Here is a 24,426-nt window from a genome sequence, read left to right as displayed (position 1 = left end):
TACATATTCCAGTGTTGTCTGGGCCCTCGTGGGCCTTGAGATTCGGGAAGAACTGCCTCAACCCCCAAGGTGGGGAGGTCTGAGGACATCACGAGCCTGCTAGAGATTTCGGTCCTTTCCCAGCGTTTCTGGTAGGCACAGTCCAGCTCCTGGTTCACAGATGCCATCTCTCTTCTACCCCACAGCACCCCAGGGCAAGTCTCAGGCCCTCTGCCAGGTTCACCAAGGTTTCCCTCTCACCCATCAAACATGTCCTGAATTTTAGTAGAACTTCCTGAAGGTGGGGAAGGAACATGTGGCCCAGCCAGCTTCCCTCCTTCTTACTCCCCTCTCAGAAGCAACCAAATCTCTCTTGGCTCCCGGGGTGGATTTGGCCTCCTCTGAACACTTGGTGCCCATGGCACTCACCTTCCCAGAGCTGGCACTTTCCACCAAACTCACGGCTCCCCCTGAAGGAAATTCTGATCAGCTGCTAAGACAGCAGTGATTTCTCCATCACTGAAGTACAGCTGTCCTCACCCACATCAACTGCTTTCAATCACCTCTGTCTCTCCAATTCTTTTACCAACTGAAGAAAGAACACTTGTCACACTGACTTCAAAAATGTCATTAGAATTAAAACGCCTTCCAAGCATTCGCTTGACTCTGGAACAAGGACTGGAGCTGTGCTGGCCAGGCGGCCCAGATGAGGGAGGTTGGCAGACACGCCCAACTCACGAGCAGTGACGCACACAGACAGGCCCTGTGCTGCCGAGTGTCTCATTTCCAAAAGAAGCCAGAAATCTGGGTGTTCATGTGGAATCACGTGAGGTTTAACTACTGCCTGTGAAGTCTAAAAACGTTAAACACCGTATAGGTGAAGTAGCACACTGCCCGAGGGGCACGGGTTTCCCTCTGCTCTAGAGCCGAGGGAAGACTCCCCACCCTGGTGCCCAGCCGTTCCCTGGTGACTGTTGAGGAGTGCGGAGCCGCCTCCCTGTCCCCAGCCGCCGGGCCATCGTTTCATTGGGGAACTGCCTGTTCAGGCCCTGGCCGTCTCTCATTGCTCAGCGCGGTCAGGCTCGCTGAGCAGTGCATGATGCCCCCCTCGTGCCAGGCAGGCGCTGCAGACCACACAGCTGACGCCTGGGAGGCAGCAGTGCCGTCACCCATCACAGTGTGCCTTGTGGAAGCCTCCCCATGAGTAAGCACCCCCTGGCTTTGGGTTCAGCAGCAATACCTAGGAGCTCTTCTTGCTCCAGTCTTGCCCCCAGAAGCCTCAGACATAGGCCCACAGAGAGCAGGGGCACCCCTGAAGGCCCACCTCCACAGGGAGGGGAACAGAGCCAAGCCACAGAAGCTGAGATGCCCCCACCTGCTTTGCAGGAAAGAGGTCTGGCTTGGCTTTGCCTCTGACTTGCTGTGTCAACTTAAGCAAATCTCTTGTCCTCTCTGAGCCTCAGTTTCCTCACCTGTAACATGGGTATAAAATTCCTGGCTTCTAAGGTCAAAATCAAAGAGAGATCCTAGTATGAATGCATTTATGAGCTGCAAAGGGCCAGAAATGTTAGGGCCTATTATTGCACTTGTCAGTCCTTAACTTCCCCAAGACAATCCTCACCCTAGCTATGACCCTTACACAGCCACAGAATTTCCTGCCAGATTCCAAAGTCAAACTCAGGATGTCTCTCTGAACAGGACCAGGCAGGGGTGCTGGCCCACTGGCATCCTAATGCTGAGCCCGGGCTCCTTTCCCTCCTCAGCCAGGTCCCAGCCGCCTCCCCTACCTCATCTCCCCTCCCCCAAGCAGGATTCCGTGAGGGATGTGGCCAGTGTGGACAGGGTGAGCGGCTCTGGGCCCCACGCCTGCTGTTCTAGAAGCTGCCCCAGTACACCTGAGCAAGGGTGCATAGTACCAGCAGATTGAATAAGTCCAAAAGCCAGAGGTTGGCCCTCAGGCCAGCTCCAGGGGGCTGACTTGGCCATGTCTGGCACCTGGGAAGGGTAAGTCCCAATAAAGTTTGGCTGGCTCCCCCTGTGACAACCTGCAGCATGGTCCAGCGCACAGGGCATGGGACCAAGGTCAGGACACCTGCGTCTGTGTCTCTAATCAGTCACTCACTTGCTGTGAGTCCTTTTCTGGGCCTCAGTTTCTCTGTCTGTAAAAAGAGGAAGTGGACTAGAGCATGATCCCCTTAGTGTTTAGAAGGGGGGAGCCAGGGGAGAGGGATTTTGGCTGACACGGTGACTAGAGGGCATTCCTGGCATTTAGTGCCCAGGGGCCAGGGGTTCTGAGTGCCCTGCACTGAACAGGACAGTCCCTCACAACAGAGAATCACATGCCCTCCAAAGAAAATAGCTGCCGGAAGTTCCCCCGTAGAGAAACCCTTGTGGGTGATCTCACAGTCCCGATTTGGGATTCTGCAAAAAATTCACCCAAACTCGTAATCAGTCTAAACAAGAAAATCTTACCCTGAAGTGACAGCTTAGAGCTTGGCTGCCTGGAGATGTGGAGCTGCTGCTGTGGAGATAAGCAGCCAGCCCGGAGGGATCCGGAAGGCCCTCCCAGCTCCAGGGCTCTGTGACTCCCTGCGCTGGGAGATAACAATGATGGTTCACATATAAGGAGTGGGCCTTCCCGTCCCAGGAGCCTGCTAAACTCACTAGTCACCTCTTCTGATCATCTTGCCAAACCTGGGAGGTTGCAGGTGAGGAAATCATGGCTCCGAAAGGCTTAGAGATCTGTTCAAAGTCACACAGCTGGCCAGTGATGGACTTGGGATCTGAACCCAGGGGCCTTTCTCTCCCTGCCAGGCTTCCTTGATGGGACCGCCGCCCATCTTCCCCCAAAAAAGAGGCAGTGTTGACTCACATGCCTTCCCAGGAAAAGAGAAGCATCTCAAGACTCTGAAATGCAGCCCAGAAAGGTCAGACATCCTCCCTCCTCTCCCTACCACACACACTCAAACTCACATTTATATACACACATATACTCACCCCCAGTAGAAAAATCTACTAATTCTACCAGATATTTCAAAAATCAGCTTTGAAATTTAAAAAAAAAAGAGGCAGAAAGCCAACTTTTGGGAGCTGGTCAGAAGGTGGAAGGCACCCCCTTCTTCAAAGAAGCACTAGCCAGGTGGTGCTTGGGAACCCACGCTAACCACAGCAGTTAAAAGGGCAGCCTAAAAGGTCCGAGGGACCAGAGCCAAGAGCCCTGTGATCACAGGGGAAGCTCGTGGCACCCTTCATGCCCACCACCGGACTCCTCACCCTCCCTACTCAGGGTCTGAACACACAAGACACGCAGTATCAAGTCCGTCCTTGTGCTTAGCTGTCACTCTGTGTCAGAGGCAAGTGAATGACAAAAGGAGTCTACATTCTGTCTGTTTTATTTATTGAAGTATAGTTGATTTACAGTATTGTGTTAATTACTGCTCTACAGCAAAGTGAGTCAGTTATACATATATATACATTTTTAAAAAATATCCTTTTCCATTATGGTTTATCATAGGATATTGAATATAATTCTCTGTGCTACACAGTAGGACCTTGTAGTTTATCCATCCTATACATAAAAGCTCACATCTGCTGACCCCAACCTCCCACTCCATCCCTCCCCCAACCCCTCCCTCTAGGCAACCACCAGTCTGTTCTCTATGTCTGAGTCTGTTTTTGTTTTATAGATAGGTTCATTTCTGCCATATTTTAGATTCTACATCAAAGTGATATCATATGGTATCTGTCTTTCTCTTTCTGACTTACTTCATTTGGTATGATGATCTCTACTTGCATCCATGTTGCTGCAAATGGCATTATTTCATTCTTTTTTATAGCTGAGTAATATTCCATTGTATATATGTACCACATCTTCTTTACCCATTCATTTGTTGGTGGACATTTAGGTTGTTTCCATGTTTTGGCTACTTGAATAGTGCTGCTGTGAACATAGGGATACATGTTTCTTTTTGAATTATAGTTTTATCCAGGTATATATATGCCCAGGAGTGGGATTGCTGGATCATATAGTAATTCTATTTTTAGTTTTCTGAGGAACCTCCATACTGTTTTCCACAGTAGCTGCACCAACTTACATTCCCACCAACAGTGTAGGAGGGTTCCCTTTTCAAGGAGTCTGCATTCTTAACCAGAGATCTGCTAAGCTGAGGACCAAATGCCATCCTATTGCTTAAGATCCTTTAAGGCCTTGCTGTCCAAAGGGCAGTCCGTGGACCAGCAGCATCAAGCATCCCCTAGGAGCTGCTTAGAAATATGCAGCACCCGGGGCCCACCCAGACCTACTGACCCATCTGCATTTTAACAAGCTCCCTAGGTGGTTTGTGTGCATATTATGGAGTGAGGAGCAGCGCTGGCCCCCTCACTTATTGCACTCCAGCCACACTGGCCTCCTTTTGGTTCCTAAAATATGCCGAAGTCTTTGCCATTTCTGGTCCTGCCTGCTTGCTGTTCCCTCTCCTAGGAATGCTCTCCCCTGAGGTTTTCTCATGGCTCGTCCTCCCACCGTTCAGGTCCCAGACTAAACGTCGCCACTTTAGAAGCGCCTTCCCAGACTACCTGATCTGAAGTAGGTCCTCTGGCTAGTAGCCCTCAGAGTGCCTTGTTGTTCTCTTTAGGAATACTTATCACCCCTCTACTCGTAGCTGTGCCGTGTGGTTTGTCAACCTCCTGTGCCCTCCACTGGAATGCACGCTCCAAGAAGACAAGCATCCTATGGGTCTTAAACACCCGGACCCCAGCATCAAGCACAGTGCACGGCACACAGCAGGCACATGAGAAATAATGATCAGGTCGATTCTGAATGAATGAATGTAGGACAAATACCGTCGTGAAATGTAAGACAAATATAGTCATCCCTCAGCTATTCAGGCTTACATTAACTATACTGTAAATTAACTCATAGGCTTATTTGCAGATGGGAAACTGAAGTCAAGAAAAGGGCGAGGACTTGCCCAAGGTCACCCAGTAAGTCTATAACAGGACCCAGCCCTTTGACCTTTCAGGCCTCAATGTTTCAAGCCATGCCCTGACCCTTGCTGGTCCATTTGTGCAGCCTGACAAAGCCGGATGTTTGTAGGGGCCACTGACCTACACTGTGAATAGTTGCACCATGCAGAGGGACTCTCAGGCCAGCTGCTCCCCTTTCACTGCACAGATCGGGGAGGCTTTCCCCAGCAGCGTCTGCCTGCCTCCCGCTGAGCAGCAGCTAGATCAGGAGTCAGGTGTGATTACTTGCAGCCTCTGGCCATTGCAGACAGCTTGATTTCATGCAGCACCAAAGCATAGCCTTTGCAGAGCTCCAGGGGCTTCAGGGAGGCCTCTATTGACTATTTAGCAATTAAGTCATTCCTCCCATGAGCAGCACCTCACAGTTTACACAGCAGGTACTATAACCACTGTCTCCTTGGAATATGAAGCAGGGCAGGTTGGGGGATGCATGTGGTGAGGAAGGAATGAACATTGGTTTAGGAATCAAACGAATCTCAGCTCTGACACTAGCTGGAGATTTAGGGCAAGTTACTTAACTTCTCTGTGCCTCAGTTTCCTCATCTGTAAAATGAGCATAACACCTTGATTCTTTTTTTTTCTCATTTTTGGCTGCATTGGGTCTTTGTTGCTGCACACAGGCTTTCTCTAGTTGCGGCGAGCGGGGGCTACTCTTCGTTGCGGTGCGCGGCCTTCCCATTGTGGTGGCTTCTCTTGTTGTGAAGCACGGGCTCTAGGCGCGCAGGCTTCAGTAGTTGCAACACGTGGGCTCAGTAGTTGTGGCACACAGGCTGCAGAGCGCAGGCTCGGTAGTTGTGGTGCACGAACTTAGTTGCTCCGCGGCATGTGGGATCTTCCCGGACCAGGGCTTGAACCCGTGTCACCTGCACTGGCAGGCGGATTCTTAACCACTGCGCCACCAGGGAAGTCCAACCTTATTAGATTCTTATGAGGCTTCAACAAGATAACGTGTGTAGAGCTCACAGCTTCGCAACTAGCACATTATTGTCACTCATGACAAGGCAGCTCTTGGTGTTCTTAGGGTGGCTGTTATTTGCTGAGGCCAGCCCATTCCCCCTCTGAGGTCATCTCTCATGGAGCCGTCCTGATCTTACTAGGATGGAAGACCCACGAGGACAGTGCTCTTGTCAGCCCTGGTTATTGTTGCCTCCCCATTCCCAGTACAGTACCTGGCAAATGGTAGTGCTTGATAGTTATGGAGTAAATGAATGAATGAATGATTACTTAGGTAATTGCCCAAGTGAGCAACAAATAAGGAAGGAAAATAAAGAAGAGAAAAAAGCAAGCTGAAAGTTCTTGTAAGCCAGTTATCCAGGGCAAGGGAAACATTCTTAGGCCAGTGGAAACGCTGTAGTCCACAACTGCACAGAGAACTGGGCCTAAAATCCTGGCTCAGGCCCTGACGTCAGATCCCGGCGTGGCATCTGCAGGGGTCGGTGCCCTGTGCTCACTGGCACCGGGCTGCGTGGCCAGCCCACACTAGGAACAGGGGGAGTGCCATGGCCAGGTACAGCCTGGGCCCTCTGGCCCCTCCTTCCCCAGTAGTTCCCCACGCCTCCCCCCTACTCTGCTTCACCCGCTGCCCTGGGAGGCGGGGGCGGGGTGGTGGTCCTCCAAGGTGCCTGAAGTCTGGCCTCATTTAAGGCCAGTGAGTGCCTTCTAGAGTAGCACAGGATGCCGCTGACGGCTTTGACACTTGCAGCCCCACCGAGCCACAGAAGCAGCTCTGTGTCCCCAGCAGAGGGTGCTCCACAGCTGCCCGGTGGACCCCCCACACGGTTCTTTGGTGCCCTCTAGTGGTGCTCTGATGCACGACAACGACACCAAGTAAGGGCTCAGGTTCCCCGCCCTCTCCCGTTGCCTGGTCACATCTCTCCCCATGTGTGACTGCTCAGAGCACTCTGAGCTCCAGCCCCAGGCACAATGGATCATACAAGAAAAGGCATGGCTCTTACAGTTTGCTTTGAGATTCAGTGCAGGGCTAATTTGACTTTATTCAGACTCCTCATCCCCCAGCCTCATGAGTACATAAACTTCATCACTCATAAAACCACCCAGATCACTGCCACTCTGATCTGTGTCCAGTGTTCACAGCCCTGGGGCTGTGTGAAAGTGACGTTGATAACTGGGAGGTTTTTATGGCTTATTTCCGGATCAGTGCCTGTGTACTGGGAGATGGAGTAGAAGTTATCTCTGCTCACCCTTGGGATCATGACTTCTCTGAACTCTGGGCAGGCCCTTGTTTTTTTGCTGCCCTTCCACCTCTGCAGGCGAGGCTGTGCTTAAGCTTAATGAGATAAATGGGGTACTGAAAAACCAGATGTAAGAACTGGGATTTCAGGACTCGAAGAGGTCAGAGCAGACCAGGATGGAGGGCATGAGGAGGAGAGGGCTACGAACGAGGTAAAAGGTAGCCAGGCTGGAATGTCAGCCGCAGAAGCGAGAAAACAGCTAGCAGCAGTTCCACGAAAACTACCTGTGGGGTCTTAATCAACCGTAAGGAACATATGAATCACCAATGAAAGGTAGTTATTTAGAAAGGCAAGGAGATCTGTAGCAGGGGTGCTTAGTACCACCTGAAGTGTTGAGCTCAGTTCTAGGTTTTTAGATCAATAGCAAACTCGAGCAGTTCAGGAGGACCACGTCGACTTGTGGGGGGAGGTGATATGTACCTTCACTGCAGATCTTCCCCTCATGAGGAAGGGTGTGCAGACTTAAGGAGAGAATTTGATACCATTCTGAGGAGCCCCAGAGGAAAGACGAGGATCAATGGTGGAGGTATAAGAGGAGAAGGTTCTGGTTCAATAAAAGAAAAACTGTGCAACCATCTCACCAAGAGTGGGAGGGAGGGGACTCTGTCACTGGAGGTATATAAGCCAGGCAATCGTTGTTAACTTCCCATGAATAGAGTTTTCATTACATTGAACAATGGGGTATGACAGAATCAGTCCTCTCTACAAAGAGAATCTAAGAGTTCATCATAAATGACTGCCTTTCATGGTAGAACAACAGACACTATCATCACTAATGGGTTTGCTGTTCGCGCATGGCCATAATGGGCCTGTGCCACTGCACGGCGTTCTGAGGTCTGCTTAGTTGTCAGACATTGGAGAAAACCAAGTTATGCCACTAAGTCACTGTTGACCTTGGGACCGAGTCCTTTCTCAGTCTCCTCAATTACACAACGAAAGGACATCAGGAAACCCCCACCACTCTTAGAATCCAGCTCAGCTCCTGGGTCAGTGGCAGTGGAGGGGAAATCTCTAGTCCTGGAAACTCTATGGTTCCTGGGGATCACCTTTTCCTGGGGTGTCTCTCACAAGTACCCACTGCCACCACTGCAGAGGGCCCTGTAGCACTCTAGCCTGTGTGTGTCCTCAGCGATCACGGAACCCAAGAGGCTAACCTAAGGCTTTCTGTGGCTTGGGACAAAGAAAGGGAAATCAAGCCTGAGAGAGCATGCAACTGGATGATCTAGTTATAAAATGGCCTGAGCCCTCCAGCTCCACCCCTCCCAGCTCCTCCTGTATCCATATGGGAGCACCATCTTTCCCCAACTCACAGGTACCCAGCCAATGGTAGGCCTAGTGAGCAGGGCTAAGAGAAATAGGGTTTCCACCCCCCATGTGCTTAAGGCCTGCCTTTCACATCCCTGGATCCCACCAATGTGCCCCTTCTTCCTAGTGACTGACCCTGGGCATGCCTACCCCTCACCCTCAGGAGTGTGGCTTTACCCTGGGCCTTAAGAGGCAACATCCAGAACACAGTTCTTTGATGAGATATCCTCAGTGGGATCTGTGCTAAAGATAGATTTGCAAGGACATCTTCAACTTAGTAAATTTGCTGTTGGTAGTGTATGGATGTAGCAATTTTGAAACTATTTTGTGTCTAATAGAGAAAATGAGTGAATACCTTGATGTTGTTAGAAACCAGGGATCTCACTGTGAGAATAAAGATGCAAATGCAGAATGGGGGCGGGCAAGCAAGAACAATGTGGTGTTGGATTTTATTTATATCTATAGATAGATGATAAAGAGATAGAATGATGGTAGATGGATGGGTAGATAGATAGATAGATAGGTCAAGGGGCCTAGAAGTAATGATACCCTAGGAAGAGTGAGCATATCAGTGCCCAGATCTCGGTTTCTAAATACTATTCTCTGCTACAAAGAACTAGGACTCCTCAGAGGAATGGCTGATTCCAAGACTAGGGCAAGGAAAATACAAGGAGAGCCTGGAACCTCTTGTTCCAAGAAGTAGGAAAGTGCTCAAAAAAATTATGGGGACATGAAAAAACACAGGAGACAGCATGAAGGGGTTTCCTACTAGCCAAATCTGGAAAATTTTGAATAAAATGAATAATAGTAGTAATGGATTATAAGACACTGAATGTAAAAGGATCCCATAAGCCTATACTGATGTACATAAATGAGTGGGAGGAAAGATCTTGTCTACAATATATTACCAAGTATTTAAATGGAATGTTAGAGTTAGAAAATCACCATTTTGCAGCCACTGAAGTAATATGACTCAGACAGGAATCATCTTTGGAAGCTGCAACCACTGAGTTAATGTTTGTGGGGGAACAGGATACCCACACAGTCTCAAAGTATCTCCCACAGATTATTTATTAATTACAAGAGGGAAATGGTACCTTTGAAGTGGAGAGATCTGGCTGACATCACAACCAGATGATCAAAAACATCACCAATAATGGGACAAAGTGCCATCAAATGCCCCTGATGGGAAACACTGAGGAGGTGAGAACATCACTTACATAGAATTCCTGCCAAGAATACATAACCTGAATTCAATCATGAAAACACATTCAGACAAACCCAAACTGAGGGACAATTCTACAAAATAAATGACCTGAAATATCAATGACATAACAGACTGAAGTAGGCTGAGGTCTTTTTTTTAAAAATTGAAGTGTAGTTGATTTATCATGTTATACCTATCTCTGCTGTGCAGCAAAGTGACTCAGTTATACACACATACACATGCATTCTTTTTTATATTCTTTTCCATTGTGTTTTATCCCAGGAGATTGGATATAGTTCCCTGTGGTATACAGTAGGACCTTGTTGTTATCCATTCTAAATGTAATAGTTTGCATCTACCAACCCCAAACTCCTAGTCCATCTCTCTCCCTCCCTCCCTTCCCCTTGGCAACCCCAAGTCTGATCTCTATGTCTGTGTGTCTGTTTCTGTTTCATAGATAAGTTCATTTGTGTCATATTTTAGATCCCACATATAAGTGATATCATATGGTATTTGTCTTTCCCTTTCTGACTTCCTTCACTTAGTATGATAATCTCTAGTTGCATCCATGTTGCTGCAAATGGCATTATTTCATTCTTTTTATGGCTGAATAATATTCCATTGTATACATGTACCACATTTTCTTTATCCATTCATCTGTCGATGGACATTTAGGATGTTTCCATGTTTTGCCTATTGTAAATGGTGCTGCTGTGAACATAGGGGTGCGTGTATCTTTTTGAATTATAGTTTTGTCCAGGTATATGCCCAAGAGTGGGACTGCTGGATCGTATAGTAGTTCTATTTTTAGTTTTCTAAGGAACCTCCATACTCTTTTCCATAGTGGCTGCACCAACTGACATTGCCACAAGCAGTGTAGGAGGGTTCCCTTTTCTCCACACCCTCTCCAGCATGTTATTTGTAGACTTTTTTTTTTTTTTTAATCTTTGGCTGTGTTGGGTCTTCGTTGCTGCACGCAGGCTTTCTCTAGTTGCAGTGAGTGGGGGCTATGCTTCGTTGCGGTGCGCGGGCTTCTCGTTGCAGTGGCTTCTCTTGTTGCAGAGCACGGGCTCTAGGTGCACGGGCTTAGTTGCTCTGTGGCATGTGGGATCTTCCCGGACCAGGGCTCAAACCCGTGTCCCCTGCATTGGCAGGCGGATTCTTAACCACTGCGCCACCAGGGAAGCCCCAGACACTTTAGTGATGGCCATTCTGATCGGTGTGAGGTGGTACCTCATTGTAGTTTTGATTTGCATTTCTCTAATAATTAATGATGTTGAGCATCTTTTCACGTGCCTATTGGCCATCTGTATGTCTTCTTTGGTAAATGTCTGTTTAGGTCTTCTGCCCATTTTGGGATAGGGTTTTCTTTGTTGTTGAGTTGTATGAGCTGTTTGTATATTTTGGAGATTAAGCCCTTGTCTGTCACATCATTTGCAAATACCTTCTCCCAGGCCACAGGTTGTCTTTTTGGTCCCCCCATCCCCACCCAGCAGCATGCAGGATCTTGGTTCGCTGACCAGGGATTGAACCCCCGCCCCCTGTAGTGGAAGCACGCAGTCTTAACCACTGGACCACCACATAAGTCCCTATCTTTTCGGGGTTTTGTTTGTTTGTTTAATTAATTAATTTGTTTATTTTTGGCTGCATTGGGTCTCCGTTGCTGCGCACAGGCTTTCTCTAGTTGCAGCTAGCAGGGGTACTCTTGTTGCGGCACGCGGGTCTCTCATTGCAGTGGCTTCTCTGGTTGCAGAGCACGGGCTCTAGGCACGCGGGCTTCAGTAGTTGTGGCTCACCAGCCCTAGAGTGCAGGCTCAGTAGTTGTGGCGCACGGGCTTAGTTGCTCCACGGCATGTGGGATCTTCCCAGACCAGGGCTCAAACCCATGTCCCCTGCATTGGCAGGTGGATTCTTAACCACTGCACCACCAGGGATATCCCTCTTTTCGTTTTTTGTTTGTTTGTTTTGGTGGTGGTGGTGGTGTTTGTGGTATGCGGGCCTCTCTGCTGTGGCCTCTCCCATTGCGGAGTACAGGCTCCGGACGCACAGGCCCAGCGGCCATGGCTCACAGGCCCAGCCGCTCCGCAGCATGTGGGATCTTCCCAGACCGGGGCACGAACCTGAGTCCCCTGCATCGGCAGGCGGACTCTCAACCACTGCGCCACCAGGGAAGCCCCCTCTTTTCATTTTTTTAATGGTTTCCTTTGCTATGCAAAAGCTTTTAAGTTTAATTAGGTCCCATTTGTTTATTTTTATTTCTACTGCCTTGGGAGACTGACCTACAAAAACAGTTATGATTTATGTCAGAGAATGTTTTGTCTATGTTCTCTTCTAAGTTTATGGTGTCATGTCTAACGTTTAAATCTTAAGCCATTTTGAGTTTTTTGTGTGTGCATGGTGTGAGGGTGTGTTCTAACTTTATTGATTTACATGCGGCTGTCCAACTTTCACAGCACCACTTGCTAAAGAGACTTTTTCCCATTTTATATTCTTATCTCCTTTGTCAAAGATTAATTGACTGTAGGTGTGTGGGTTTATTTCTGGGCTTGCTGAGGTCTTGAGATTGAAGGAGGAAGGGCTGATTCCAAGGCTGACTACAGATATGATAAGTAAATGCAACACATGGTCCTGGATTGGGTCCTTAAAGGACGTTTTTGGGCCAATTAGCAAAATGAAAAGATAGGTAGTGTATTAGATAATATACTGTATCAATGTTAAATTTCCTGAATTTGGTAGGTATATGTGGTTATATAAGAGAATCTCCTGTTCTTAGGAAAAACATGCTAGATATTTAGGGGTGAAGAAGGGCCAGGATGCCTGCAACTTACTCTCAAATAGTTCATTAAAAAAATATACCTATAGTATATATTTTTTCACTCCCTTGTCTTTTTCTCCTCTTGCCACCATCTGGCTGATTCTCTCCTGGAGTTTCTCATTCCTGAGAGAGAGAGAACGTTGCTTGGGTTGGATCCTCTCCACCACCCCTCTTTGGGCAGAGCACTTTGCACTAGGAAACCTCATAGGTCCCTGACAAGCCTCAGATTGGCTACCTAAGGTCAGGTGCCCACCCCTTGTCCAATCAATCAACTCTGGCCCAGAGTGCATCATGTGGTACATAACACAGCTGCCACCACTGTTCCCTTCATGGAGGTAGTGGGCAAGAAGATCTCCTTCCTTAAAGGGGTTTGACAGGTCCCGTGCTTGGTCTAGCCAGTAGATACTATCTCCCAACTACCTGAGTTAATTCCAGAGACACCTGAAGGCCTCCACACCTAACTTTGTGCTTCATTCTCACCCTTACTCTTTTAACAAATGTTATAGAAAGATGCCTGCTCTGGGCCAGGTCTTGTGCTAGGTACTAGGGGCACAGAAGTGACCCAGCCCCTACTCCTGAGCTCTGACTCAAGCTAGAAATGCATGAAGCACTCAGATAACTGAAGGTCAGAGCTGAATCACGACCAACAAACAGAAGGCAGTCAACGCTGGTTGAGGCCTGAGTCCCATGGAACACAGAGGTGGGGTCCAAAAGGCCTCCTGGATGGTAGCACTGGCTGTGGCTCACGGGAGGGAAAAGGGCTATGAAACAGGGACCTGGCTGCTGGGAGGGTGCCCAGTGCCATCCCTGGGTTTCTGTTTTCTCTTCGCACAGCCGGACCCGGCAGGACGGGACATCTCCATCCGCCCTCTCCTAGAGCACTGTGAGAACACCCACATGACCATCTGGCTTGGCATCGTCTATGCCTATAAGGGGCTTCTCATGGTAGGTGCAGAGCGGGAGAAATGCTTCTGTCAGAGCTCTCTCCTAAGCGCCTCCGTCAACATAAAAATAAACAGAGCCCCCAGGACTAAGCACTTGCTCTTTGCTGTCTTGGTGCCTGGCCCGTGTCATTTCAGTCCCACAACAATCACATGAGGTAGGTACAAATAATGTCCCCATTTCAGTGTGAGTGTGCCTCCCAGCTGCCACCGTCCTGCTCCTTGACAGCAGTCTGTTGGTACCCTGCGCACATTCACATCCTGTGGGAGATGAGTGGAATCACCTCCATTTGGAGATGGGGGAAATCAGGCTCAGACAAGTTAAATGATTTGCCAAAGTCCTCCTGGTAACCTCCAATTTCCAAACCCAATACTCTTTCCACTCCATTCATCTGTTATACAGAGATCACATACCAAGCCCACCTCACACGACTGCGGAATTTCAAAGTTAGGAAGGACTTGAAAGGGCAGTCCCACCCGACCTTATTCTGGGTTGACCCTTGAATCTTCTCTCCACATCCTGTGCAAACCATGCCTGCAACTGCACCCTCCTCAGATCCTTCCACAGTGAATTGAAGCCGCGATCGGCCTCTATGGCAGAGAGGAGGCACACAGAGCCCCCGTGAAGAGAGCAGGCATCTGTAGCACCCATCCAGCCCTGACGCACATCACCAAGGGACCCTAGGCAGGCCATTTGGCCTTGCCTAGCCTCTGCTTCTTCCCCGCCCCCAGGATGTGGAAAGCCACGCCCAGCTGTAGGATTGAAGGCACCGCACACGAAAGAACCAGCACGAAGCAAGCTTTCAACAGCGTGGTTTCCATCCCTCACTCAGTATCTGCTTCCTGGGCTTCTGGTTCCTATTTTAATTGGAATTAAAAATAATAATAAATCAGTCTGTGAGATAACACACTTAAAGGAGAGGAAAACAACTATGTTTGTAAAAAATACCAATTACAAAATCATTATTAACTTACTCTTATAATGGATATAACAGTTTACAAAATGCTTTCACATCCATCCTCTCATTTCATCTGGACAGAAGCCCTGTGAGATAGTGTAGGCCCTTGGGATGATGTTACATGGTTCGTGCAGGTGTTGGATGCCCCACGCTTCAGAGATAAGGCCAGAGGGAAAGGAAGCCTTTGTAAGACAGCCTCCTGGAGGGGCTGGACCACAGCCGAAGCCCCTGCAGCAGTCAGCAGCTGTGGTCAGCTCTCCCTCCTGCCCACACCACCATTCTACCCAGCATTCCATCTGCACTTTCTCTGCAGCCTGCCCTCCCCTCAGACAACACATGATAGCTAAAACCCTCAACACCCTACTTTACATCACATTTGACTTCTACCCTATTCATTTCTGTTGGAAATGTGTTGGTTAGGAATAGAGCTGCAAGTGACAGAAAACCCACAATAATAGTATTTTTTTAAAAAGATAATTTCTTTCTCAGGTAAGCAAAAGGGCTGGTGTGGAGGCTACTAGAATCTGAGCTCCTTGCATCTTGTCTTCCTCATCTTCCTCTTCCACATCATGGTCTAAGATGACTTTATGGTCTAAGATGGCTGCTCAAGCTCCAGCCATCACATTCCACCCCATCTGCTAGGAAGGTGGAAGTGGAACAGCCTTTTCCTCCCAGAACTTGTACACACCACTTCCACCTACATGGCATTGTCTAGAACCCAGTCGTATGCCACACCTAGCTTCAAGGACGGCTAGGAAATGTAGTCTCTGTACTCTGGGTGGCTATGTGCATTGGGGGTCCCAGACACAGGGGCTCTGCCTGGTTTAACAGAAAAAAGACTAGCCTTAACTTCTAGAGACACAGTCCACTGTTGCCACCATATTGCTCTGTGGCCTTGTGCAAGCCCCTTCCTCTCTTCTGGGCCTTCAGGTTCTCTGTAGAGGGAGGGGATGTGGTTGAGACTGTGTCTGAAGTTTTTTCCCACTGCGGCCTCCTGTGGGTCTGTGTGTGAACCAGTGGTGGAGGTGAAGGAGGACCAGACAGTGTAACACCCCAGTCTGCATTTCCTTGGCAGGACTCAACCCAGGGCCACAAGTGGAGACAGATTATCCAGAAGACCTGGCCAGCAGCAAACCCCCAGCCTCCCTCCCCACCAAGCCCCCACTTCAGAGTAGGGGGGAGTAACAGAATAACCTTCAATTCAGTAGCTTCTCAGAGCAGGAGTGTATGCCGCCACCTGGTAACGACCGTCTCCCTTTTCTGTTCACCGTTCCAGTTGTTCGGTTGTTTCTTAGCTTGGGAGACCCGAAACGTCAGCATCCCTGCACTCAATGACAGCAAGTACATTGGGATGAGCGTCTACAACGTGGGCATCATGTGCATCATCGGGGCTGCCGTCTCCTTCCTGACCCGGGACCAGCCTAACGTGCAGTTCTGCATTGTGGCCCTGGTCATCATCTTCTGCAGCACCATCACCCTCTGCCTGGTGTTTGTGCCAAAGGTACAGGGCAGGTGCCAGCAATCCCCCCCTTCACCACCCTGGCGTCTCTGGCCTCTGACTCCATCATGCTGTGTTTCTCCCACTTTCTACAAGTTTTATACACTCTTTTTTTTTTTAAATTCCTATCACAGAAAGTTTGGAAAATGCAGAAAAGCAAAAAACCAGATTTTTCAGAAATCTCACATAGTCCTGTCACCCAAAAATAATCACTGTTAATGTTTTGGTTTGTTTTTTTACTGTTAATATTTTTGATGTGTTTCCTTCCAGCCTCTTTTTTAATGGTTTAGGGCAGTGATGCTTTTTCAGATATAGCTGTAATTATAGCACACTTTGCAATTTGCCTTTTTAACTTAACTTTTGCCCTTTGTATCTTCTCACATTCATAACCATTGTTGAGGGGAAGTTCCATAATTTACTCAACCACTTGATCCTTTATTGGTGAGCATTACAGTTGCTTCCAGATTTTTTATATTATAAATGAACTATTTTTTCTACATAATACATTTTCCTTGTTTCCGATTATTCCCTTCACAGAAGTAGTATGAGTGGGTCAAAAGGAATAACCATTTTTAACAACCACTTATGTTTTTCATTCGTCTGAAGGGCTGACCTGAGAGATATTTTCCAAACATTATCCTACCCAGCAGTGGGCAGGTGAATCAGAGGCCTTGACCCCTGCAGTAGGCTGATCTGTGTAGAGGAAAACCTGACGTTGGTGGGTCTCAAGAGTAAAAGCAGCAGCAGGAAACAGAGGTAGTTGAGAAGTCATTGACCCAAGTTAGGGAGTGTCTGCCTTAGAGAAAGGGGAGAGGAGAGATCGCTGGGGGTCCCATGGCTCCTCCAGCCTCCTGGGCGCCCTGTCAGTCCCTAAGCAGTGTCAGCTCTGCTCTAGAACACCTCTGGCATACACTCCCTCCTTTAGTTGTCAACACTTTCCCAGGCTCCAGGCTCACACCACAGCTTCTCTGCCTGCATTCTGACTTCCTCTCCACCCTGTAAAAGAAGCCAGGTGATTCTAAGCCCAGCTCTGAGGGAGTCACTCTGCTTTGTCACCCTTGATAGCTCCTCATTGCCTTTCTGGCTCCAGGATCATCAAGTCCCCAACACTGGGCTGGCTTTCAGGACCATTGGATCTCCTTGTCTCCCCCAGAGAACTCTGTCCACCATCCAAATGCCCTTCTCTATAAGTGCCCTGAGCCCTAGGCCTCCCTGCATTTGCAAATGCCATTTCTTCCCCCTGGACTTCCTTTACCCTCACCATCCTTCCAGACCCTCCACAGACCCCAGCCCAGGCCCAGAGCACCGTGGTGAGCACTCTGCCCTGGATGCCTCTGGCCTGGTGAAGATCCTTCCTCCATCCCTGCCCCTCGCCTCTGAGCCATAGGTCCTGGTGGACAGAGGCCGTGGCCATGGTTCTAACAAGCACAGGCCTTCACTTTCCTCCCATTGTCTTCACAGCTGTCACCTACAGCTGTCTATTTTCTACGTGGAGCTAGGCCTAAGGCAGAGTGAGGCTCAGCTGGAGCTAGGCCTAAGGGGCCCTGGGTGGCCTCTGCAGGATAGCTGGGGTGCGGGTGGAATCAGGATCAGGAGACCAGACATCTAGTGGCAAGGAAGAAAACTGAGACTCTGCAAGGGGAAGGGGGCTGCCCAAGGGCACACACAAACAAGAGACAGAAACAAGTCTGAGCCCAGGGCTCCAGACTCCCAGCCTGTGTCGTTCCTGAGGCCCCATGTTGCCTCCAGCGCAGGACCCTCTGGAAACAGCTGGATGGGCATGGGAGGAAGGGCCCCAGGGTCCTCTTTTCAGCCCCACCTTTGTCCTTTCAGCTCATCACTCTGAGAACAAACCCAGATGCAGCAACTCAGAACAGACGATTCCAGTTCACTCAGAATCAGAAGAAAGAAGATTCTAAAACCTCCACCTCAGTCACCAGCGTGAACCAAGCAAGCACGTCCCGCCTAGAAGGCCTGCAGTCAGAAAACCATCGCCTGCGAATGAAGATCACAGAGGTACCTCCCCCAGCACTGGTCGCCAGGGCCCCATCCTCCCATTGGAGTCCCTCTGCCCGTGCAGGGACTTCCGGGCTGCCGCTCCCCACCACGTCCCCTCTAGAGCATCCCCACATCATGGCTGTGCAGTCCCATCTACCGTTGTTATGGCTGCAAGAACCGGGAGGAACATGAACTAGACAGAGACGGTTTGTCAGAATCTGACAGGAGTTTATTACCCACCTGGCCCAGGCTCTGGGGTCCAGCAATGCCCGATTCAAGACATCCTCAGAAAGAAAGGAGTTCTTAAAGATTTGTGATTATACTAGTGAGTTGGGAAAACTCAGTTTTCCACCTGGAGCCAGGGCAGGGGCTGGGCCGGGGGCTCTGACTCAGCTGGAGCCTTTGTTTTCTAGCTGGACAAAGACTTGGAAGAGGTCACCATGCAGCTGCAGGACACACCAGAAAAAACCACCTACATTAAACAGAACCACTACCAAGAACTCAACGACATCCTCAACCTGGGGAACTTCACTGAGAGCACAGGTAGGAGGGGGTGGGACCCCTGGGTATGAGACACCAGCCATCCATTTTACAGATGAAGAAACTGAGCCTCAGAGAGAGGGGTGGGGCAGGTCTGAAGTCACACAAGCCAAGCTGGAGTATCTGGAACCCACGCCTTCTGAGCACAGTTCAGTGTTTGTTTGGAGCCCCACCTGGGGATCCACCTATGCACGGGGCTTCCTTTTCTCACTGGGCTCCAGTTCCATGTGTACCCCACATGGCCAGCATTCCCAGCATTCTGACTGGGGGCACATTGTTCTTAGTGAATAATGTACTCATACTTCTTCCAACATTTCACAGTTTCAAACACACCTCATCAACATACAGGAAAGGAATGGTCAGTAAGATGACATGACATTCGATCCCACCAACCACTTGGGAAATAACACAGTCCATTTTTTGCCTACATTTAGGCAAAATTTTAAAAAGATTACCAGTGTTGATAAGAGCGTATGGAAATGGACACCCTCCTTCCAATGTTTTGGAAGTCAGTCTGGCACTCTCCAAATGTCTGATGTTAAGCCCCTTGACTAGCAATTCCCCTAGCGGGAGGCTTCCCCTTGGAAATAATCCCACAGGGTCAAAGGTGTAGACACATAGTGCTTATCGTAACACTACTTGCAGGCGAGAAAAGCTGGAATTAATTTACATGTTCGTCATTTGGAGTGGTTTCATGAATTATAATACAGCAAAACAAGGCATATAATACAGTTATTAAAAAGTGAGGTGCATCTCTTTGTACAGATATGGAAAGATCTCTAAATGAGAAAAGCAGTATGGGGCTTCCCTGGTGGCACAATGGTTGAGAGTCCGCCTGCCGATGCAGGGGACACGGGTTCGTGCCCCGGTGGAAGATCCCACATGCCACGGAGTGGCTGGGTCCGTGAGCCACGACCGCTGAGCCTGTGCGTCCGGAGCCTGTGCTCCGCAACGGGAGAGGCCACAACAGTGAGAGGCCCGCGTACCGAAAAAAAAAAAAAAAAAAAAGCAGTATGAAGACCAGCATTATGATACACACAATATGCACGCACATGTATATGTATATGTGTGTTTAAGTGCACTTTTTAAAAGGTCTGGTAGAACAAACACCAGATTGTTAACAGTATCCACCTGTGGGAAAGGGACAATATGTGTGGAGAGTGGGTGAGAAGGGATTCTTTTTTTTTTTTTTTGCGGTATGCGGGCCTCTCACTGTTGTGGCCTCTCCCGTTGCGGAGCGCAGGCTCAGCGGCCATGGGTCACGGGCCCAGCTGCTCCGCAGCATGTGGGATCTTCCCGGACCGGGGCACGAACCCGTGTCCCCTGCATCGGCAGGCGGACTCTCAACCACTGCGCCACCAGGGAAGCCTGAGAAGGGATTCTTTTATGTTTCATTTTATATACTTCTCTACTGTTTGCATCTTGTCATTAGCATATATTCATTAATTTTATAAAATTTGTTTAAATCAATGAAAAATCTTTAGTTTCTTTTATTCTTATTACAAAAGTATTTTATTATAAAAGCAATATTAGATATTAGCAATATTAGATAGTAGCAATAAAATTCTTATTATATTAGATGTTGATTGTTTAAAAATGTCTAGATTCAGATAAGTAACAAGGAAACTGAAAGAATAAAAATTATTCCTGATTATTTTAGTATCTAGTAAAGGTGGGCATTTCAAATTAGTGGAGAAAAATGAATTATTCAATAAATTTCATTGGGATAAATGGGTAGCCATCTGGAAAAGAATAAAGTTAGATCCTTACCTCACAACTTACACAGAAATAAATTCCAGATGGATAAAAGATTTAAATATAAAAAGTGAAAACCATGAATGTACTAGAAGAAACCATAGGTGAATTTCTTTTGTAATCTCAGCAGGAGGGAAACCTTTTCAGTTTGATGCAAAACAGAGAAACCATTAAAAAAAAGTTGATGAATTTAAATACAAAAGAAATTTTGTTAACAATGTGAAAGCCATCATAAGTACAGTCAAAAAATCAAACAACAAACTAAGCCAAAAAAATATTATCTCAGGTAATAAGCTTATTCCCTTATATAAAAAGAAATTATATGTAATTATATAGAAAGTATATATAACTATATACAAACTAATAAGAAAAAGACCAACAAACCAAAAGAAAAATGGGCAAAAGAGCGTTCTCATTAAAGGAAATACAAGTGGTTCTTATGTTTATGAAAAGATGCTCAGTCTCCCTACTCATGAAAGGAATGCATATTAATTTGCAGTGAAATACCGTTTTTACCTATAAGACTAACAAAGATCAGAGATCAAAAAGTTGCTGAGGAGACGCAAGAGGGAAGAGATATGGGAACATATGTATATGTATAACTGATTCACTTTGTTGTAAAGCAGAAACTAACACACCATTGTAAAGCAATTATACTCCAATAAAGATGTTAAAAAAAAAAAAAGTTGCTGAGACTGGGAGGCAACAGGTGGCGAAACACTGCTGCCTGAAATAGAAATTGTTCTGACCCAGCAACTCCAATTTGGAAATTTATCCTAAGGATATACAGTCAACTCTCATTACTCACAGTAATCGTGTTCCACAGAGTCCCTGTGAACCGTGAATTTCTAGGGGAGACACAGGGTTAGGTTCCTGCAAGCCTCTCCTCCCAGGTGGACATTTTCATCAACTGATCAATACATAATTTTGTTTTATGTGTGTTTCTACTGGAAGACACCTTGTTTAATATACATTGTTGATTAACACTGAACTCATAGCCAACAGCACTGTAACTCATATCTGAACAACACATCTAACACACATTTTCTCCATCTGGCACATCACGGCTTAGGAGAACAATGGATAGCACTTCAGCACTAGGCTTGGGAGCCATTTTAAACAGCAAAAGCACCAACACAACACACAAAAATGTGAGAAATGTGGTACTTCATAGACCACAATAAGGATACTTATTTATAATATGAGAGGTAAAACAAGAAGGCAGACCCTTGTTCAACCTCAGCTGGGAGAGCGACTCAGATTTTTGATGCTCTGTGTGTGTTATCGAATGACAGTGAAAGCACCATGAGTATTGACTCTGGGGTTACAAATAAATTCTAGCAAGTAGGCGAGTTCACAAACACAGAATCTATGAATAAAGAGGACTGACTGTATTCACATGGATGCAAAATGACACACATACAAGGTTGCCCTAACCCTAACCCTGCAGCAGAAAAAGAAAACACCCATACTTTTTTTTTTAAATATAAATTTATTTATTTTGGGCTGCGTTGTGTCTTAGTTGCTGCGCACAGGCTTTCTCTAGTTGCAGCGAGCGGGGGTACTCTTCATTGTGGTGCACAGGCTTCTCGTTGCAGTGGCTTCTCTTGTTGCGGAGCATGGGCTCTAGGCACGCGGGCTTCGGTAGTAGTGGCTCGAGGGCTATAGAGAGCAGGCTCGGTAGTTGTGGTGCACGGGCTTAGCTGCTCTGCGGCATGTGGGATTCCTGGACCAGGGCTCGAACCCATGTCCCCTGCACTGGCAGGAGGATTCTTAACCACTGTGCCACCAGGGAAGCCCAACACCCATACTCTTTTCCAAACCAAATGAATCCAGATCTCTTAGGTGGGGGCCATGTTTTTATATTTCGTATTTCTTTAGTTCTCTCCAGGTGGTTCTGAAGCACAAAGATGGTTGAGAGCATCATGTTTTGTGGCTACACAGTATTTCTGTGAATGGAGGCCCCATATGTACATATTAGTATGTAACTAATCCATTATTACCCGACAAATTCGGGTTAGTTTCTACTTTCTGATATTGTAAACAATGTGGATTTGAACATCTTGTATATATTTTCACAAACATCCTTAATTATTTCTTTGGGATAGTTCCTGAAAGTGGAAATTCTGGGTAAAAGACATACTTTTTATAGTGATTGATGTTTACTGACAGTACCTGCCAGAAAGATTATGCCGGTTTATACTCCCACTAGCAGTTTACTATTATTATTCTTTGCAGACTTAGCAATCTTATGGAAAATATACTTTGGAGTTCTTTTTTTTCTTTGTCATTATATTCCTAATGTACCCGTGAAAAGGACCATCATATTAGAACCTCTCATTTCTAAGTTATGTTGCCTACATTGGTCGACTCGATTCCCTTTTTTTCTTGGAGAAAGGGAGGTCCCAGGGCACACCATCCACATCCCCAGCACACCACTTCCATCCCTGGACAGGGGCTTCTCCGCTCCCTGCCTTGGTCTCAGGAGAGCGGCTCAGGGACCATGGCTTAGAGAACACAAAGGGAAGATGGGCTCTTTTGCATTCTCTCTCCCTGGGCAGTATCCTAAAAATGACTGCATTGTTGATTTTTTAAAATTAAGTTAACAGAATTATTGCAGTATTGTTGTTTTGCATTCAGATGGGGGAAAGGCCATTTTAAAAAACCACCTGGATCAAAATCCCCAGCTACAGTGGAACACGACAGAGCCCTCTCGAACATGCAAAGATCCTATAGAAGATATAAACTCCCCAGAACAGTAAGTACCTTCTCCTTCAGAATTACTGCCCAAGACCACATTCCTCCTACACAACAGTTTACATTTGGCACCATGTTTTCACATGCATTATTTTATTTGAACTCTACAGTAATCTCATGATGCAGGTCAAATTACACGGCTTATTTTACACATAAGACAACTAATATTCAAAGAGGGGAGGTGACCTGCCAAAGCTTACCAGTTGCTAAATGCAGGAGATGATAGGATTTGAAATTGGGTTTCTCCAACATCAACTCCCATGTTCTCTGCCTTTGTTACATATAAAATGAATACATTTACTTAACACCAATCTACTGAGACCTACTATGTATCAAACACAGCACTGAAGAAAACAGAAAAAAATCCTTCCCTTCCCTTCATGGAGTTTACATTCTATCTGGGAAGACAATAACTTAACAAAAAAGCAAAACCTAGTATGTTAAATGATAGGTGCTCTGGAGAAAAACTAAGCAGGGAAGGAGGAGTTAGGGAGTATAATTTTTTACACAGGGAGGTCAGAGCAAACTTGGTGAGGTGACATCTAAGCAAAGACCTGGACATCTCCAGTAGCTTTGTCCCCACTGGCAATTTTTAGTTCTTCCCAGTTTACAGTGGATTAGAAACAGCAATTAGAAATGTCAGCTCTGAAACTTGTTCCCTGGGAAGTGACAAGGGGACAGGAACCAGCAAAGGGAGCCCAATCACCAACTGCAGTGTCATTTGGGGCCATTTAGTCTTAGAGCTAATAGCCTCTCAACCAAGTTAGCTCCAGGGCCTCGCAGCTGACAGTCCAGTATAATTACTGATGGTTACATGGCATTCATCAGTGGTCTACCTATTAGTTCCCTGCACTACAGTGCAAGCACCTTGAGGGTAAGGTTTAAGTCCTTCCTATGTCCCTTGGACTGAACACAGCTTCCAGCACTGAGTAGGTTTTTGGCAATGAATTAATGAAAAGGCAAACAGGATCCCAGCAGACAGCAGAATGTGTGGCTCTGACAACCGCACACAGATGCCCACCCTGACCGGGATGCTCAGACAGAACACCCTTTCCCAGGTCAAGTTCATTCTTCAGCTCCCCATTTTCCTGGACTCTGCCAACGCCAATGACATTACACAAGCTCAACTTTAATTTCCAAATGAAGTCTCCAACGCACTAATCTCTCATGAGCACCTGGGAAGGGTCTCTTGCGAGAAGCCCTTCTGGCCAGCAGGTCCTTAGGCATTGGGGGCAGCACTGCATCTGTCCCCATCCATCTCAGAACCCCACCATTGCATACACTCCAGGGTGCACCCTGGTGGGCTGAGGCAGCCTCTGTGAGTTGATCTGCCACCCCACAAAGCACTGTGGTTCAACAGAAGAACCAAGAGTCACACCTTCCCCAGTTCTGGTT

General features: G+C 47.4%; 1 protein-coding gene across 1 annotated transcript in view; it reads left to right on the top strand.

The window, feature by feature from the left end:
* GABBR2 (gamma-aminobutyric acid type B receptor subunit 2) overlaps positions 1–24,426 on the top strand; it is a 375,844-nt gene that overhangs the window by 347,498 nt on the left and 3,920 nt on the right. Inside the window, exons 14-18 of the mRNA XM_059070981.2 lie at positions 13,418–13,528; positions 15,760–15,984; positions 17,815–17,997; positions 18,393–18,522; positions 22,915–23,032. Coding sequence (XP_058926964.1) covers positions 13,418–13,528; positions 15,760–15,984; positions 17,815–17,997; positions 18,393–18,522; positions 22,915–23,032 — 767 coding nt within the window. The remainder of the gene's footprint in view (positions 1–13,417; positions 13,529–15,759; positions 15,985–17,814; positions 17,998–18,392; positions 18,523–22,914; positions 23,033–24,426) is intronic.

This window comes from Kogia breviceps, chromosome 8 (genome assembly GCF_026419965.1).
Source record: "Kogia breviceps isolate mKogBre1 chromosome 8, mKogBre1 haplotype 1, whole genome shotgun sequence".
Taxonomy (NCBI): domain Eukaryota; kingdom Metazoa; phylum Chordata; class Mammalia; order Artiodactyla; family Physeteridae; genus Kogia; species Kogia breviceps.
Note: the sequence above shows the minus strand (reverse complement) of the source record. Positions and strands in the feature narration are given on the sequence as shown.